Source organism: Dreissena polymorpha, chromosome 3 (assembly GCF_020536995.1).
Source record: "Dreissena polymorpha isolate Duluth1 chromosome 3, UMN_Dpol_1.0, whole genome shotgun sequence".
Classification (NCBI taxonomy): Eukaryota; Metazoa; Mollusca; class Bivalvia; order Myida; family Dreissenidae; genus Dreissena; species Dreissena polymorpha.
Genome location: NC_068357.1, coordinates 24,648,160 through 24,667,403, shown reverse-complemented (window position 1 = coordinate 24,667,403; position 19,244 = coordinate 24,648,160). Strand labels below are relative to the sequence as shown.

At 31.7% G+C, this 19,244-nt stretch overlaps 1 protein-coding gene across 1 annotated transcript in view; it reads left to right on the top strand.

The window, feature by feature from the left end:
* Positions 1–6,436: 6,436 nt before the first annotated feature.
* LOC127873323 (uncharacterized) overlaps positions 6,437–19,244 on the top strand; it is a 24,623-nt gene continuing 11,815 nt past the window's right edge. Inside the window, exons 1-14 of the mRNA XM_052417138.1 lie at positions 6,437–6,594; positions 6,830–6,980; positions 7,530–7,840; positions 8,391–8,534; positions 9,442–9,586; positions 10,596–10,757; positions 11,780–11,910; positions 12,572–12,739; positions 13,817–13,860; positions 14,038–14,072; positions 14,197–14,297; positions 14,430–14,594; positions 17,154–17,200; positions 17,735–17,848. Coding sequence (XP_052273098.1) covers positions 6,840–6,980; positions 7,530–7,840; positions 8,391–8,534; positions 9,442–9,586; positions 10,596–10,757; positions 11,780–11,910; positions 12,572–12,739; positions 13,817–13,860; positions 14,038–14,072; positions 14,197–14,297; positions 14,430–14,594; positions 17,154–17,200; positions 17,735–17,848 — 1,708 coding nt within the window. The 5' untranslated portion in view covers positions 6,437–6,594; positions 6,830–6,839. The remainder of the gene's footprint in view (positions 6,595–6,829; positions 6,981–7,529; positions 7,841–8,390; positions 8,535–9,441; positions 9,587–10,595; positions 10,758–11,779; positions 11,911–12,571; positions 12,740–13,816; positions 13,861–14,037; positions 14,073–14,196; positions 14,298–14,429; positions 14,595–17,153; positions 17,201–17,734; positions 17,849–19,244) is intronic.

Below are 19,244 nucleotides of genomic sequence, written 5' to 3'. Positions count from 1 at the left end.
TTTTGTAGACTAGCACTGGCCTGATCAGAAAGGACTGCCTGCTCAAATTTAAATGTTTTTTGAATAGCAGATGGCTTTTTCTCAACCTTATCAAAGGGAGTTGAAGTAACATGAGTACCCTTAGCAATATCTGGATTTGTTTCCGGCATAAGTACCTTATAACCCGAAGCAATAAATTTATTAATCATATCTTGTTCAGATATATCAACAGCAATAAAATTGGCACTTTTAGCACCTTCTACCTCTTCAGTGTCTGACATTTTTTAGACTTAAATCAATAAAATCAATCAATATAGAGACTATACAAAATTTAAAAGAAGGGTATGTGCAAAATACTCTCTCACTGTGATAGTGCTTAAATAGTTCACAGTTGTAAGTATAGTTAAACCTATATAAGTTAAGTACTACATGTTTGACACAAGAATATTACAGAAAAATTTCTATTGATGTAAAATAATCCCAAGTAAATTTCAAAAGAATTGAAATTATAATTAAAACAATGTCAACTGGTGAGCAAGCTTAATACAGATATTTTAATATTTTGTTTTGACAATTAACAGTATTACACTATTATTTCCAAAAGAATTATCACATTTATGCATACAATATTCAAGCAAACATTAAACAAGCATATTACTTTAAAATGTGAAGATATATTTTTTCCTATAAAGTAATAAAATCTTTACCTTCAAATTTTTCATATTTTTACAATGTGTACTACACAAAAACTAGTGACGTCAAAGGTCAATACACTATTTAAATTCTAACCTACAACAAAATGTATCGGAATAATCCAAAATTGAGATTGAATTGAAAACTTTAAATAAATAGTAATACGATTAAAGATCTCAATAAATTTAAACCAATAAAGCATAGAAAATCTGCTTTATAATGAAAGTTCAAAATCAAGCACACTTATCTCCAATTAGCTATCGTAAAGGGTCGCCTATCGTAAACAAATAGGAAATGTGTTTGTCTCACAATTTTATATAATACAAAGTCTAAAATATTCTTACAAACACAGAATTTGAATTCCGTCAAATGCAATATTGTTAATATTTCTGAAATGACTATTAATATTAATAAAAACATTAATATTATGTATCCGAAAAGCGATTACTTAGAATTAATCTCTAATCTGTTAAAACTGTTGCGAGTTTCAAAAATCCATGAAAATCAGAAATATGACTAGACGATAAATGTAATTACTAAACAATTGAAACAATTTGGTACTTACATCAGTTGCTGTTCCAAATATCCTTAAAAACACATTGAAAACACTAAAAAATATCACAAACTAAAATATGTCCAGTCCACAGATTTGCACTGTTCACGTCAGGGTCACTGTAGTGTAACATGTACGCGGGAATCAGTCTGAAGCAGTTCTCGATCCTGGGTCGTCGCGTCTAATGTCACTGGAAGTAACTACTCGTCCTGGTTTGAACGTAAAAAGTTCTATACGTTAAAGTAAGTCCATACTTTCACGTATTCAAACACGTAGCGTATTGGAGTATTGGTCAAACTTTGTAGTATGACACTCAGGAGGACGTCTACCTTCCTACAGGAACTCAAATAGCCAACTACCTCTTACAAGGTTTTACAAACAAGTGACAAAATGTTGAGTTATGATTTTAAATTATATAGATGAACATGTAATGATCTCACAATAAAAGCATGCACTGTTAGTAATTAAACTCACTCATACATCACAAAGTATCTCTCACTCTGAACTTCTCTCAGTCTTGATTGGGTTAGTATTGTTAAAAGGATTAGTGTCAGAGTGAATACCCTGTTACATATACAGACAGTAAAGTATTTGACATAAACATACGAGCATACAATGCATTTATTAAGTGTTTGCGCTCGTTAATAATCGAAAGACTGAATGTATGTGTACTAGTCATCTAATTGCACGTAAAATAATAAATTAAGGTATTAATTAGGATCACAACATCACACATTGATATCCGGCTGTTAACTATTCGTAACTTATAAGATCACTGTTTTAATATAAACACTGTACGTTGTGCAGGTGAATATTTACTTAAAGTTGCCTTTTTGCCCTATACGCAGAGCCATGTCCCTATTGAAAAGCAGTAGAGTTTTGAACGATTGAAGCTTCTTTGAAACAATTTTCAAGAACGTTTAATACCTAATGATAAAAAATCGGATGTGTTAAAAACTCAAAATTGGGTACATGGGAACAGTTTGTATCATGTTAAATACATTTCAAGCAAGGGATTATGCTATAGCAAATCATAAAACTTTACAAACTATAGCAGATGAACGGTTATTAAACGTTTCTACTGCTTTTATAACAGAAGATTAACTATAAACAAGCAAGATTTAAACTGGAATCACCGCCAAGGAACGGTCAATGCAGAGCATTGTACTTCTTTTCCATTTCTTCAGTAACTAAAATTAATAGAACGTGTTGCGTTGTCTTATACAGCCGGAGATAACTTTCTTAATATGTTTGTCAGTACTTGACTCATTTCCTCTCTAATAACACATTTAAATTTTAACTCTATGTTAAGGTTTCTTGACGGTAAGTACAAAGTTTGCATGCCCGAGTTTAAAATCAAAACATGGATTTAAGCTGCATGTAGATTTTGCATTTTCAGTTTAATTCTAGTAAACAAGAAGGACAATCACAGGGTCCACGCTTTAATGATTATACGTAAAAAGTGGAAAAGATATTAAGGCTCTGTATTGACTTGTAATTTTAATTTATGACTCGTTTTTTTTTATGCCAAATTAAATTTCGCTGTCACTATTTGAACGGTCTACTATATTTGTTTTATTTTGTAAGTTTGGTTTCAGCTGTTAAGTAACGGAAGCCTTGATAAAAAATGGTATAAATGTGTAAATGTTTAATTAATCTGTGTTCTGTGGGTTGCTTTTGAGCATTTTTTTCATAACTAGCATGCAAGCATGTTTGTTGATCAGTCACAAAAAAAAGAACAGTTAAAATATTGCTAATATATATAGGTGCAGCTTCTCCCATCAGTAACAAAAAAACCTATTAATCGCATAACAGAAACGATACATTATGAATGGTAAGCAAATAGCATACATATTTTGGACCGGAGTAAAATTCACCATATCATAGAGAAGCGCTTGCTATATAAATTATATGTTATAATACACGTTGATATATTAAAATATAATATTATAGATTATCAAGGACTTTTAAATTGTTGCAAATAATTGGAATATTGTTCAATTTACGTACATATACTTTATTTTACATGTATTTTATATAGCACTTTGCGACCAATACAAGAAAACGGTATTATTAATTTTTTTACGATCAAACTGTTTGTGGAGTTGTTTTGTTTACCTGACTAAGCCGAACATATGAGATCTCAATTTGAACACGTCATTATTAATTAATAATAGAAAATATACACTTTTCTTTGCTATCAGGGACGAGCAAAATAAGGATAAGCTTTCTGATTACCGCCTCTCTATATTTTTGTAATATCATTTTTTTACCTTGAACAATAGTGCTTATCAAAACGCATTCTAAGTATTTTAACATTAAGGTGTCTTCCAATTTAATCGCCTATTTAAAAAATAACAATACAAATTGCTCAATGTCAAACTTAAATGCAGAACATTTAAATAGTTATTATTATTATTTATTGAGTGATATACACTTTTATTTTTGTCAAATAAATTCTATAAAAAATGTATGTTTTTTTCTATTTTGTGGCGTTTGTTTACTGAGCACTTTGACAGAAATTTATAAGTAGTTATATCAGGCGCAATTAATGACTTGAATAAATACGAACTTCTCGCACTCAAACAACGCACACAATTCTAACTATTATTAGATTTAGTACGTATCTTTAAAAGTGCAATGTAGCTTTTTGTATAAAAGACATTAATAAAGTATAATGAGGTTCTTGACTTTAATGTTGAGAACATATTGAACGTTTAATGTGGCTTTTTGTATAAAAGACATAAATAAAGTATAATGAGATTCTTGACTTTAATGTTGAGAACATATTGAACGTTTAACTTGATGTTAATGGCAATAATGCACGATAGCATATTATGGTTCTGTATATTACAGTACACAATATTGTCATGGAATACTAAATCTTTAAAAAAGCTTCTTAACAGATAAAATAGGTAACAGTTTTGTATGTGCTTAAATGTCTATAATGTTGTCATTTCAATAACACGTCTAACATTTTATTTTTGCTTGACAATTTATTTTCCAAGTAAGGGCAATTAAAATTATCATTTCAAGTATTTCGGTTCTTCCAGCCGTCATACCGAGTTTTGTGTTCAATATCGGAATTAATGAAATAAGACAATCGAATGGTATATGCAATAAGATACATTCATTTAAGTCAGAATATGTTAATAGGTATGAAAACTGTGTAAAAAGTCGCAGATGATATGTTTAACTGCACGCAAGCTTATACGATTCGATTAACAAATATCGTGTGTTCCAAAATCTCACAATTGGCCCATAATGATTTCTGGTTCGATGTACCATCCTCGAGTTTGGTAAAGCTGAGGATAACTTTACTTGAAGAGTTTGCCAATGCAATGCATGTTCACAACTCAGTGACACATACACATTCTATGCGATGTCAAAGATGTGTGTTCATTAGCACTTTTATATGACAAGCAAACTATTATCTCTTAAAATACTTTTTCACGCGGAGTTAACCACTGAAAAATAAAACGTGCTTTCGGACGCTGTACGCATGCGCTGCATTCGTTTTTATGCATATATACAATTTACAGTGTTGTTTGATGCAGACTGTATATAGAATTGCTATGAAATACTCGTATGTGATGTGTCATCATTGAACAACGTGCATACGCGGAACATTCTGTACGCTCACTGGTAAATACTATTGTTTTAGTACTGTCATAAAAGAACACTTGATATTAAAATGATTTCTTACATATGATGACATTTTAAAACTCAAAGATATGTGGTTATACTTACTTTAACTGGTAACGCAACACTGGCATTTAAGCACAGTTACATTTATTGTTTCTAAAAGTCCCGTGGTCAGCTATTGATGTAATCATTAACGTTTACTAACATTATACTTAGTCTAGAAAACCCCATCTCTGTATATAAAAGCATTCCAAAAAAATCGTTTACTCTATAAACGTGACCATGACTCTCACTTGTATGTTATATTAAATCCATTTTGAAAGTTTGATACTAAAAGCTTATGCTATGAATTGTATTTGAACCAAGGTGAAACCACACAGTTATCAATATAGCGCCCATGTAAGACGAATGTCAACACGCGTATTATATTGATATTGTTCAAATTTGTTTGAGCGTATACACACGGCTATGATGAACAATGCTAATGTCGGATACAATTGAAACATAAAATAAGCTGGGTCCGTTAAGTTGTCACACCGCTCAACACACACTCAACATCAGCTCAACCCACTGATGATATGGCTCAGCACACAAAAGCGACATAACGGATGTAGTCGACAGGGGGAATGTTAATTTAGTTCCACATCAGTATTAAAAAAAAGCCATGAATTCAATCTGAATGAGTAAAGTAAATGCTGATGCGGCTTAGCATTCAAGCGAATCATATCAGATAAACATTTGATATTTATTAATGTTAATTTTAATTCTCATTCCAAAATAGCAGCATGAGAAATAAGCTAACCATGCATTGTACATGAGAAACAATAGTGCTGATTCGGCGCATCAAGCTATCACGACCTACTGGAAGTGTTTTTAATGACAAGGACTGTTGATCCATCGCCCCAAAACAGCGCGACAAATCGGCACAGCATTTCATTTGATATGAGTGAGGTAAACGATTATGAAAATGTGTGAGAAAGAAATATAGAAGTAAAAGGTTTGCAGCAAGCACTTTAGTAATTTCAAACTAGCTTAAGGCGCAAGTAAAAATTAAAAAGCATATACATTCAAAATGGATGAATCACGAAACAATAGCATATTTTTTAACAATGTATTTGAATACAAGTTTTATCAAGGAGATATACAATAGTTACCAACTTTGGATGTAATAAAGTATACTATTGTTATGGTAGGTTCTGTTTTCAATTCAATAACACTGTTCAATCCATGTCAGACACTCCACTTAAGACTGTGTACACTTTCTCAATTCCATTGAATTTTAAACTTCAACTATCATCATTTAAACCCATGTAGGTAATTTCAGTATCGTGTTTAAGAAGAATGCTAACACGTCTAAGCGTTAAAGATTACCTCAACCAAACAATTACAAGATGAATGCTTTCGTTAACGTGCTGATGTTTGAAAACGACTTGTAAATATACTCACATTGACACTAATCCGATTTTTAATAAATGTGTATCGATGGCATTATCAGATTATAAATAAACCCATTATGATCGTCAATCTATCTCAAAATAAGACCAAGTCAATATCGGATATCTTAACATGATATGGATGTTATAAGTTAAATCAAGTACATATTCTCAAAATCTTGATGGGAAAGCATTGCATTTAAGATAAGACTTTCTATTAAATTGAAACCGACCAACGAACCGTATTTTTATCATTGCCCTTGCCACTTCAAAGGCTTGACACTGATTCAAGTAAGTTTACATTTATATATAATATTCCAGAAAATAATAATAAGTTTATATACATGTGTAGGGAATTAAATTGGCTTCCGTTAAGAGGTAACTAAACAAAAAGTTGGCTAGTTGTAAACGTGTATCATTATTCATTTACATGAATTATGCGGTTTTAATAAATGATGTTGTCCAGAATGTTATATAGAAACTGTAAAAGTAAATATATTTATTTATGTCGCGAATTTCTTTTTAGAAAGTTTAAGATGTTACCGAAAAAGATTATTCGATCTGTATGCTATATAGCATATATACTAGCTTTTATGCCGGAAGCCTTTTCGAAACCTGAATTTTACGGAGCAACGATGAGCGTTTTCTTAACGAACTTCACTCACGGCAAAATATTGGTATGTAGTGTACGCTAATTTGTAAGTGAATTAAACATGTCATTCAAACCGGAACATTAGAGAAAAAATGTGTAGAAAAAAACGTTATTTGGAATGTGTCTAAAGAATCATTATGGCAATGACACAGATTGCTTGCTCGACTAATACTGCAATGTATCAGTAGATAGTGAAATCGCGCGAAATCGCCACAGCGATTAAAAGGTGTATTGAATGGTAGAATAGAAGACAATTATATAGTTTCGTTATTAATCATGAATAAGTGTTGAAGTGTATGCATTTCCGGCGAGCTCTTCTTCCAAAGCCTTATAATTATAGTGTCTTGAAAATATGTTCCGCAATGATTGTTTTTCAAGCCATTAACATTTCAAAACTAACAACATAATTACAAACTAACATTTTTCATTACATCAAGACTGCGTTTATCAATTGACTAAAGCAACTTTTGATCGCAGATTCTCAGGCCTTTAAGTTGTCAATTACCTTATCGCGTTTCCACAAGTGTAATAATTTCTGTATTTATGCTTCTTTTACTTGCTTTATTTCTGTCAGGCTGAAGTTAAAGTCATGACAGGCTGGAGGTTGGGTTCCGGACCATGCGGACCCAATTGTAATTTGATTGGTGTTGGCAATTCAACAAAATCTGAGCGTACGTTTATTGAAACCAAAAGAAACGATTCCTACTATTTTGGAAAATTTACGGTTGAATATCAAACTGACTCAAAATACCAGACTACCGACCTTTATATAACGTCCAATTACACGGAACATGTTGTTGCCGTTAGCACAACTGAAACATGGGAATTGCTTTCAATGAAGTTTTACGCGTTACTACAACCACCCGGAAGTAAAGAGGATATTGTGTAAGTATTTATGTAATATACTTTTAATCCACCTAAATGTAAAGAGGCTCATTGTCAACCAATATGTTTGTATAGCGCCGTACAATATGTGAAGTGGGTGTTTCAAACCATTAGCCTTAAAACACAAACTGCTATATCATACACTAGTGTTTGAACGATTTTATCTGATGCTTTTCTAAGGTTTTTAGAGATCTATCAGTGATTTTAAATTGATAATTAAAAATTACAAAAAGTGCAAAAAAAAATTGTAAAATATATCGACACTTTTATTGAATCTTGGTAACAGGAAGACCTTTTTACGTCCTGATGTTGTTAGTGTTTAGTTCTGCAATTTACTTAAACCACTCAATAACGTTGAAAAAAGGATAACATGAAAAGCAAATGTGTTTGCTTGGGTAGATTAAAACTTTCACTCGTGATCATAAAACCTTATAATTTAGTCGCTGTTTCGCCAATCGTAAAAAATATTATATTCTGTGATCACTCGTAAATTAAAAGCGATAATTTACCGAAACCAATGAATATCATCCATCTATTATTTGTATTTTAGATTTGATGGGAGAGATTGGTATAGCCATATCACTCAGGGTGACCATGTTCGTTGGCATTTACAAGTAAAACTATCTAACCATATACGAAATGATACAAATACGTTTAACAGAATTCCAAGGGCAGTCTTAAAACCATACTACAAGTAAGTTTTATAAGTATGTTTATTTCGTTTGAGTAAATTTATTTTAATACATATATGTGTGCTCATATATACAAATATATGTCTGAATTCTGCACGACATAAACATGTTGAACTTTTATTAATTGTTGCTTTTTTATTCAGAGACAGCATGCGGTCAAGTTTTATTGCAATTTTTCATATCTCTAAATGCTGTCATAGTTACCTATTTAGAAAAAGGACATTGAATGTCTCAGTTTCAAATGATAACATAATAATAGCTATGTACAGTATATCGCTGTTTTAGGTATGCATTTCGTAATTAAACATGTTTTCTTGACGTAACCGTCATGGTGTTCATGTTATATAAGGTTTTTAGTTTTAATGCAAGAGTTTAAATTGATGAGAATATAAATATATATTGGTACATTCAAATTTTATACAGTAGATTGTGTACACTCATAGAGAATATGAAATGGCGTTGTTTCTATTACATATTATAAACATTATTTTTGAACCAAAATATTATTCAATATCTGACTTCATTATTGACCCGATTCCGCAGAATTAAGTCGAATAGCCACATAACCAGAAAACGGCACAAAACATCAATTACATCAATAACTATTGGATATTAATGGGCGAACAAACAATTTATTTAAACCAACAGTCACTTTCATATTTAGATTATTTGGAACTTGTCTTATTCATTTAGTTTTAAATAACTACTCAAAAATCTAGTAAGATACATACAAGAACATAATTGTTTTCCAGAACAGATTGCTATGCGCAATATTTTATGTTTTAGCTCTCCGAAATACATATGAGACTTTTCAAGCTAGTGCTTTAGAATAAACGCCAATCTTATCAATTTGTAATGTATAATAAATCTCTCTGGTGTGTAGTTTAAGTTACATTATCGTCTCCTCAGGATCCAGCTTAACCAGAATACATCGATTACTATTCCTGTTGTGGACGATGATGGAGATTTTCTGTCTTGCAAGGCGGCATCTGGAGTTGAGGCCTTTTCCATTTCGTTTCCACCTCCGGATGTAAAGGGAATTACTATTAGTGGGGTACGTATGTATATCTTTTCGCACACAATGGCTGCGCTGTACAAATGCGATCAGTTAACAACTACACAATCTACAAAATTCTAACAATTCCGTTTAAGGTAAATAATGTGATTAAAAGCATTTTAATATTCAGTAAAATAGGTTAGATGTTAATAAAGGATCTTCAAGAAGAAACGTTTCGATTGTGTGTGTGTCTTTTTGCCTAAAAACTATGCTTTCCAAATAAAGCTGTTAATAAGCATGTGTTTTGTTCATGAAATAGTGTTGTACGCTCATCAGATGTAATGCTTGAGGAAAAGGTGTTATCGAAACTTTCAATAGCTTTATGATTCATTTAAGCGTTTTAATAGTTTTACGGTGTTTTATTTGTTCATTGGATACATGATCACAGAGTGTTAAGATAACAATAAAATGAAAATAAAATAATCCAAATGTGTTATTTTAGATTAAGTCAAACACTATTTAAGAATTTTGCTTCAGCACATGTATTGTTAAATTGTTTGTTAAAATATTGATGGTTTCCTACACAATGTAAGTGTCTTTTAAGATGACATATAAGTTGGTAAACGCTTTGGTAAAAAAAGAAAAGACAAAAAGCTTTCAATATATGTTATATATCTTGGTATTAAATCACATGTATGGCAAACTGTATTGTTGTGAATATCCCATGTAAGATTTCAGGGGGAAAACAGGTCCGTCATTCCATTTCCGCAAAAATAGCTCATTTGAATGATTTAAATGTTGTCTATATCGTTTGTATCAACCAGTATTGTATAGACAATGGTATTACGACTTTAATACAAGTCACTGGTTGTACACAAGAAATACGATCTTGAAAATGTCTGTTTCTTCACACATTTTTAAACAGGCTAACACGTCAAAAACACACGAAAGCCGTCTTATCAGCCAAATCAGCCGTCTTATGAAAAACAGGTCATATGACAAATACTGTTTGTCCGTTTGTTTATTTACAAATATCGTTCTGGCTTGTAAGGTGTTCATTTTTCAGGCTTGTACGGTCACGTTTGAGGCATATTCATCCAACAACTTCATAAGAGGCATGATTATTCCTGTTGTCCTGACAGTAAAGGACTTTCCGCGACATCCCATTGAGTTTGGTGCTTTCACAACAAACAATGATGGCTCAACTTTGAGTAAAATACCAGTAGAGGTATATGCTATCAATTTTCTAACCTTAATTATTTCTATATATCTTTGATGATAATTCTTAGTCATGTTTGGATCAAATTTGTTTTAGGCACTATTAAAACAAATGATCAATAAAATGGGCCTTTTGCAATTTTAATGATTATTAAATTTTGCTCTTAAAGTCGGCTCGGATATTGATAACAAAATTAATAAGATTGGAAAAGATGTAAGCATATTTTTAGATCTGGTCAAATAGAAATTTGTAACGCGTTAAACATATTGTTGTGGAAATATTTTGATACGGACGATTCATTGTTTTTGTTTTGTAAATATATATGACTTTTCTCGAAAAACTAACTTTAAAGTTCAATTGCCATTTTTTAAACAAGCTACACAAATAATCATTATATTTCTTTAAAAAATGCTGCAAACAGTAGTGGTCCATTTTGAGTTGCTATTTATTTTTAAATAAGTGCAAAGCAAAATCATTGTGGAACAAAGGCCGACACGATTTGTAAACGTAAAATGTTAAATAACACTAAACCGGGTATTGGCAATCCGTATCTCGTCAAATCATTCAAGTTGAAAACAGAAGAATCAAAATGTCATCAAACATTAATAATCATAACATCCAATCGATAAGAATTAACATGCTCTTCTTTAAAGATAGTGCCGAGGCTGTTTGCCAGTTCGACTGTTTTTCTTTCTGCTAAAATGGCACAAAAGGGCAATCTTAAAATGGTTTACATAATATTACATCAGAGGCTATAATAAATAAACTTTAACTGCACATATTTCGGATTCTTCTTTCTTTAAAGAACTTTATTTTTGTAATTACAACAACAAATAACGAATTAACTTCAACAACACATATTCCGGATTCTTCTTTCTTTAAATAACTTGAAAAAGAAGTTAAAACAACCATATTCTGACAAATACTTAAAGAGTGAAAGTCATGTACTTCCGAGGCATAACCAAGTGCCTGTTTACATGACTTAATGTATTGCAAATGACTTATACGATGTTGTTTTTTTCGAATTTCAGTTTCTTGTAGAAATTGTTCAATCCTTGGACACTCCACGTTTTGCGCCACCTACATACGGATCCAATCACCAGTTTGTAGTCTTCAAAGGTGCAAGTTGGGAAACAACCATTTATGTTAACTCAGGAAAGAGGTGTGTACGTGTATATTGCTTGCTGGTTCAAGATGCCGATTGCGTATCTTTCAGACATTCCATGATAACACTCAGTTCGCCGTTGTACATACTATAAATCGAAATAAGTCCATAAATATTGACATGATTTTAAGCAACAATATACTTTTTAAGGCGAAAAATGTCAGCCGTTCGTACTTTTTTAAATTTGTCTGGTGAATGGCTCGATCTGAAGATTATGCCAACGTTTGAATTTATGTTTGCCGCAACTGCCGAGTAAATCACGTTACAAAAACTTGCAAAAATTTGCTTCTTTTTCATAATCAAAAACAGATACGTACCATTATAATCTAAACAATGCCGAAAGCACTTTGATAAGCAGCGGAAATTAAATTATTATAAAGTAACAGTTTTATACCCTCCAGATGTATAGGCGATTAAAAACAATTAAGTTTAAAGATGACTGTATATTCGTCATCAAAAGTAACTTTGGTGTAAACATAGGACAGGTATGCGTGTATTTTCAAAGACATTCTTTTAGCTAACAGATTCATCATATTCAACCATTTGCAGATCAATGAAGTATAATGCTTCTTTTACGGGTATGTTTTTTTTCAAATAACGTTATCATTAGATGTTTTCCTACTTGTCATTCACAGTGTATGGTTTGTGTTCGTTGCAGCCCTTTGGATGGTTTGCGTTTAATATGCGACAACAACAACTTCACTGTGGGCAATGTTAAACGGGATCCATCAAAACCAGGCGTTTCATTTGCAACAGTTAAATGGGCCGATACATTGTCTCACGTCATAAAGTCGATTGTGTGTGTTACTGCGATAGACCAGTACCTGTAAGTACAGCTTATATGTTTACTATTTGTAACACACACACACGCGCACACACGCACGCACACACACGCACACACACACACAAGCACGTACGGACACGCACGCACGCACACACACACGCACGTATATATATATATATATATATATATATATATATATATATATATATATATATATATATATATATATACCAATACATAGTGCCAGTTACGCGGTCTCTGTAGTTTTCAGACTGTACTTACGAGGTCAATATAAAAAACGGGGTCTATATACAACCCCGCAATCTAGGCTCCTTTAATTACTATGAGGGGGGTGTAGGGGAGGTAATGCAATCAAATCTCACAATAAGGTCTTAAATCGAAAACCACAATCAGGTCTGAAATTGAAATTGTATATACCTCGCAAATAAGTTCGCTATATATTTCCTTGTATAAGACGTTAAATAAATGACGTATTTATATACAATAATAATAGTAGGTACCCCTATATACCTTAATTCGTGTTTATATCGGATAAAAAAGGGTATGGAGATACATGTATTTAAAGTGGGAACCCCATAACCTATTTCTAAATCAGAGACCCCGTAACTGGCCATATGTGTGAATATATATATATATATATATATATATATATATATATATATATATATAATATATATATATATATACTTACATACACAAGTATTAATTTGATTTTTGTTGAACTGGTTATGTATACATGCGTGTTGTGTTAATTATTTTTGGGTACATGTTCAAAATTCTACTTTCCATTGACCGTTCCATGGCAGTTACCCAACTTTCATCATTCTATGCTTAATGTGGTGATTTATATAAATAATATGAAATATATATTATATGTGGTGAAATATATATATATATATATATATATATAAAGATCTGATAACATCAGCATTTATTTAATTACAGTTAATTTGTTTTATTCTTGCTGAAGAGATACCGTAATATTGTCTGTATCATTTACAAAAATACATGATATATTTTGACTATTTGTTGTTTGCGATATTATGTTTGGAACGATATTGACCAATACTAAACATTTTCCTTATTTGCGTTTTACAGGGTGGAATCTGCAGAGTTACGCTGCTTTTTAATTGAATACAAAGGTAAGTTTGTATTTCTTGATGTACAGTTCGCGAATAATATCTTCTGTCAAGAATGGTGTTTTTTTATTATACAACAATTTAATCCGCGAGTAAACGACTTCACACGTGTGTTGTTTGTGTTCGACTGTTCTTTTTACTATGGATCGCATTTGATTTTCTTTTTTGTTTGTTTTGAAGACTTCCAGTTCACCTTCTGGCAATCAACAAATCCTGTGAGTTATTTAAATAAATACGACTATATGTATTTTTTTATATTATATCATATATGATTTGTTGTCTTGCAACAATCCCTGTTTGTTTTAAAGGCATTCACGTCTTATTTGTGTACTCATACAGGGTGAGCGACCACAGTTTATAAACGTGCCATCTTTTAATGAGAATATCACATGTCCAGTTAATGCAACATGCATTATACCCTTGTTCCTCTTGTCCTTCAGGTTGGTGAATACATGTTCGATATTGTTTAAAATAAATTTAGTTGTCAAATATTTAGTAACGCAATTACTTTGAAGCATGTTATATTTTACAAGATGACATTTGATTATATAAGCTTATACATACTATTCCAGGCCGGTCAGTAATATAAGCATTATCGACAATCTTTTAAACTTCACGGACATAACTCCAGTTTCTCCAGACAACACTTTACGTGATACATACAGATCAGATCTATATATCAGACATCTGGTTGCAGAAGAATTGAAGCTTTGTCTGATTGCCAAGGGCATAAATGGGTAATTCTTGAATTATCATGACATTACGTTTTGTCTTGTAATTTTGTATTGTATATTTCTCTTGCATACGTTACTATTCCACTCGGGTAAACGTTAGCAATTGCATTTACAAGAAGCATTATTTGAGATCAGGAAAGTTACTTTTTATTCTATGAGATTCAGTTATAAATTTTATAGCACTGAACTTTTAAAAGATTGCAAGAAGCCACAATTAATAATTGAATTTACCATGTTCACGAGGTGAGCATTGGCGTCACAAATTGGATACGAGTTATACTCAGAATCACTAAACTTTCTGTGCTCAGCATGACTTTTAAACAACAATATTATTCAAGAGTTCGGGTATACAACTTTCTTTTATATACGAAAAAGTTGATAAATAATTATACGTGAATTTGAGTATGAAAATAAAATTTAAAATGCGCGGAAGCGTAGCGTAGTAGATTTTTTTATATGTAAGAAATTAAATATCCATTCGATAAATTTTATAAGTATAATCAAATTAAGTAAAACACATAGTTTCAACACGTATCGTTTTGTGTAATAACAGTAAGTATATACAATCTTTATGGGGCAGTAATTTCTGACAAGTCGCTAAGCAGTATTACCTGGCCGATGAAGTAAAAAGAAACTAACAAATTAATAAGCACTTAAATTGAGTGAATACATTTAAAAGTTGTTCTGTGGAATACAGTCTGATGTTATAGTGTAAAATTGATACGAAAATTAAAATCAAATAAACAATCTGTTAAACGCATACTTTCTTTAAATATTTCAGTTAGTAATTCGCTAAAACTGGTAGTACGGTTATACCGAATTTTATGCGATTTTTAGAAAGAACGACCATTTGTTTACACTGCATTGCCGTTAAAGACAAGTTAAAAACATCGCTGTGTGTATTTATGTTACTCTTAAATGTAACAAGACGTCAACGTAAAGCATTCTGAAACGTCGAGACGCGAATAATGAACTAATCCTGTTCACGTGACTGTATGATATGGCTAAGGAAGTCAGTTTTCCGTGTTTTGCACATTTTTACCACAAACTTCCGCCGGTAACCTTACTTATCAACAATTGATGTACGAACAGCTTTTTTTAACATTCACATTGGAGATAATGTACTTACGCATATCATTTATTATGATAAAACTATAATGCAATTCCGTTTGAGTGTCTGTGTGTAACTTTCAATATTGTTTTATGATATTGATGTTTGTTGTTTTGCTTTTTTTTAAAAACGCGCTGATTTTTTTTATTATTGAAAGCATGCGCAAAACTTCCGATTATTTTCAATCCTCTATCGATGCTACGTATCGCACAAAGTGTGAAAAGCTTCTCATTTCGATTGTTGTTGTTTGTTTGAATACTGTTTTTATTTAACGTTATTCAAGTATAGATTTTACCGCCACTTTGTATATGTTCAGTAACTGTCGGTAATAGATATACACTATATAACGAAACACTCAAAATAACTAAAGGACGTCAAAATAACAGTGAAAACGTTCTTTACATGTTTTGGAGGACATTACGTCATAGTTTGTTAAATCTCTTCACACTTATAAAGGTAATTTATGGAGGCAATATGTTTTGCTGAGAAAAATAAAAAGCATGTCATTTTTTTGAATGTCTAGAAATTGACATGCAATACAATCTATATGTCACAATAAGTAAAATACCAAAAATACACAAAACACAGTCGGTAAGAGAATTCAAATACATGTGCTTTTATGCGCTATTACTTGGCGTTTTGTCTCACTTCCACATATCTGTATGTTACGGGTTTTTTAACATATTTTGCACGCACGCAAAAAAATAATAAAATTATAACAAGAAGAGATAATAATTTGGTTGAACAGTAAATTATGCGATAATGTTGAAAAAATATGTTCTTATTTGCGTGGGAATTTTCTGATAGTTTGGTCGAATGCAAAGTGGAAATATGCATTCACAGTTAAGCACTATACGATTCTGCTTACACGGAACACGTAAAATAATAATTGCCCTATTGTTAGTCTTACATATGTTGTGATACACATGACCGCCGTATTTGAATGGAATTTCCACTGAATTTTCTCGATTAACTTGAAATTTGGATGCTTACAAAATTTGGTCTATTATGAACACGTGCAGTATCAAATGTTTTCTTATCAGCGTCACCATCATTGATAATAATAAACTTTGCAGGGCAAAATATTATTAATCATATATGCATGGATTTAGATTATACAACATCTTTTATAGTCATACATGCGCATCGAATAAGTTTATATATAATCGCATAGTTGTGTAAGGCTAACACATACTGATCAAGTATATAGTACTAGCTGTGTCCTCCATTTCCGTAAGTGTATTAATTACCACATAAACAATATTCACTTAAAAGTAGACAGTGTGAATCATTCTCGACACGACGGACATTGCAGAAGAAACATAATCTGACTTACACGGTGATGCGTTTGTTCGTTAAGGTACGACATAATTATAAGGAATTTATCAATTTATAAAACAAAACCTTTTTCCTAAGTATGACCTCTAAAACAGCGATTATTTATTTTAAAGGAATACCAGTGACGTGCTGTGTTTCAAAGTGGATTGCATACCTCCTGGTAAGAAAATAAATCTCACATAAACAAACCTTATTCATGCCTTACATACCTTAAAAGTTCCACTAAATTGGCTTTAATTGATTTATTTACGTATATTTATTTGTGCAGTTATGCACGTGTGCCATTCAAAAGTTTTACCTTTGAAGAATTAAGCATTACCATAAAAAGCTAATGTATTTATACTAAACACAGCTTAAGTTGCAATATCTCACCCATGTATTTGTTTTGCATTGTTAATACGCTTGTGCATGCACATGATTTTAATATCTTTTCGTTCAACACAACTCACTATTTCTGTATTAATTTCGAATGATATTTTTGCAAATGCAAACTTTATTTGTTTGTTTATGACCAACCTGTTATTTCACAACAATATACACATTGTTCCTTCAGTTTTCGATAATGTGACAAAGTTGTTAGCTCGTCCATTTATTAAATCGGTAAAAATACAATGTGTTTAACTATCTGTCAACAAAGCATCATCGTTTACGAAGGATTAGTAACTTATATTTAATAACTATACTATCATTTCAGATCCATGTTTGCAGATTCCATGTTTCAATGACGGCATATGCATCTCAGACAAGATTACCGGGGATTTTGTTTGTCAGTGTATTGATGGTTTTGTCGGCCAATTTTGTGAAACAGGTAAACTGTAAGAAATATAATTAGACTAACCATACATCCGTCCATGACTAACTTTGCGAGTTAAATTCCATTGTGATAGAAAAAAGCAGAAGCGATTGGTGTTCTTAAATTGTACGCAAATCATTTTAAACGGAGTGACGAACGAAATCGTGTAGAGTTATTCCATCATATACAAAAACAAACTCGGATTTTTTTACACTATACATGTACATCTGTTTGTGCTTTGATGATTCATAAAGAAGTGAAGTTGGTTTAAAAATCGTTTTTTCAACAATTTGAACGTTTTGACGTGTTTTCTTTGCTCTGGGCATACTTGTCTTTTATCAGCTAAACGGCAGCAGTAAAAGAAATCATGGTGAATCACTATGTTCTGTTTAATTTATTTATTTTCAGTTTTATGCTGTTAAAACGTAGCTATAACTGTTTAATACAAAGTTCAAACGTATAAAACTTAAAATAGCAAATCTTCTCAACCCACTGTTCCATTTACCACACCTAAAAGTTTGGTAAACAGATGGATTTTACACTAGTTGTTGTATTCGAATAATAATTTTTACTGCCTCAAACATAATATAATAATCGCAATATGTATGGCGTGGTTTTTCGGCACAAACATTCACATTGCAGAATTATGCATAATGTAATATTGTGCGATGCACACGGTGGCGATGCCTTGTCAATTATGTTATGCACTTCTTTTATAACGGTAACATCAGAAGTAATTATATTATAATAATGGTGTTTGAGATACTTTCTAGCTAGTAAAAGTGCAACTCAATTGAAAAGAAGAACATTTATATGTTTTGCATAAGAATATCATCTTAAATTCAATTTAATATGATTTAAAAAAACAGCAGCATATTAATGTCATGTTGAGGCATTCCGGTACCACCATGCTACATAAAACACGCTCATTTAAACAATTCTCTTATGAGCGAAAGTTCAATCACTGGGCGTGCAAATCCTTGTGTACCAGTCCCGACCCTTGTGATTTCCTCGCACAGTTGGATATAATAAGTTTAACTTATAAAGATAAACGACATGAAAAAGACTTTGCAGATAATAGTACAGGAATAAATATTGTCTTGTCTGAACGCATTGTACAATTAAAAAGGAACTGTGTGAAAACACTTTTGTATACAGTTAATATGATTAACCCTGACTGGTGGATTGGTCCAGGAACGTGTCATAGGGGCAACAGTGTCGCAAAATATTTGTTTCGGATTTGTTTCTTATTAATCTTCAAAATTGTTTAGAGAGGTGGAGAAGGAGCATTAAGCTACTTCTTTGCTTGCTACTTTTTAAGCCCATAGTTTCCTATGCCCTTGAAAATTCTACATTTGCATGGCATTCCTAAATTTTCATGATTGAGAATCAGTCAAAATCCTGATGAAAT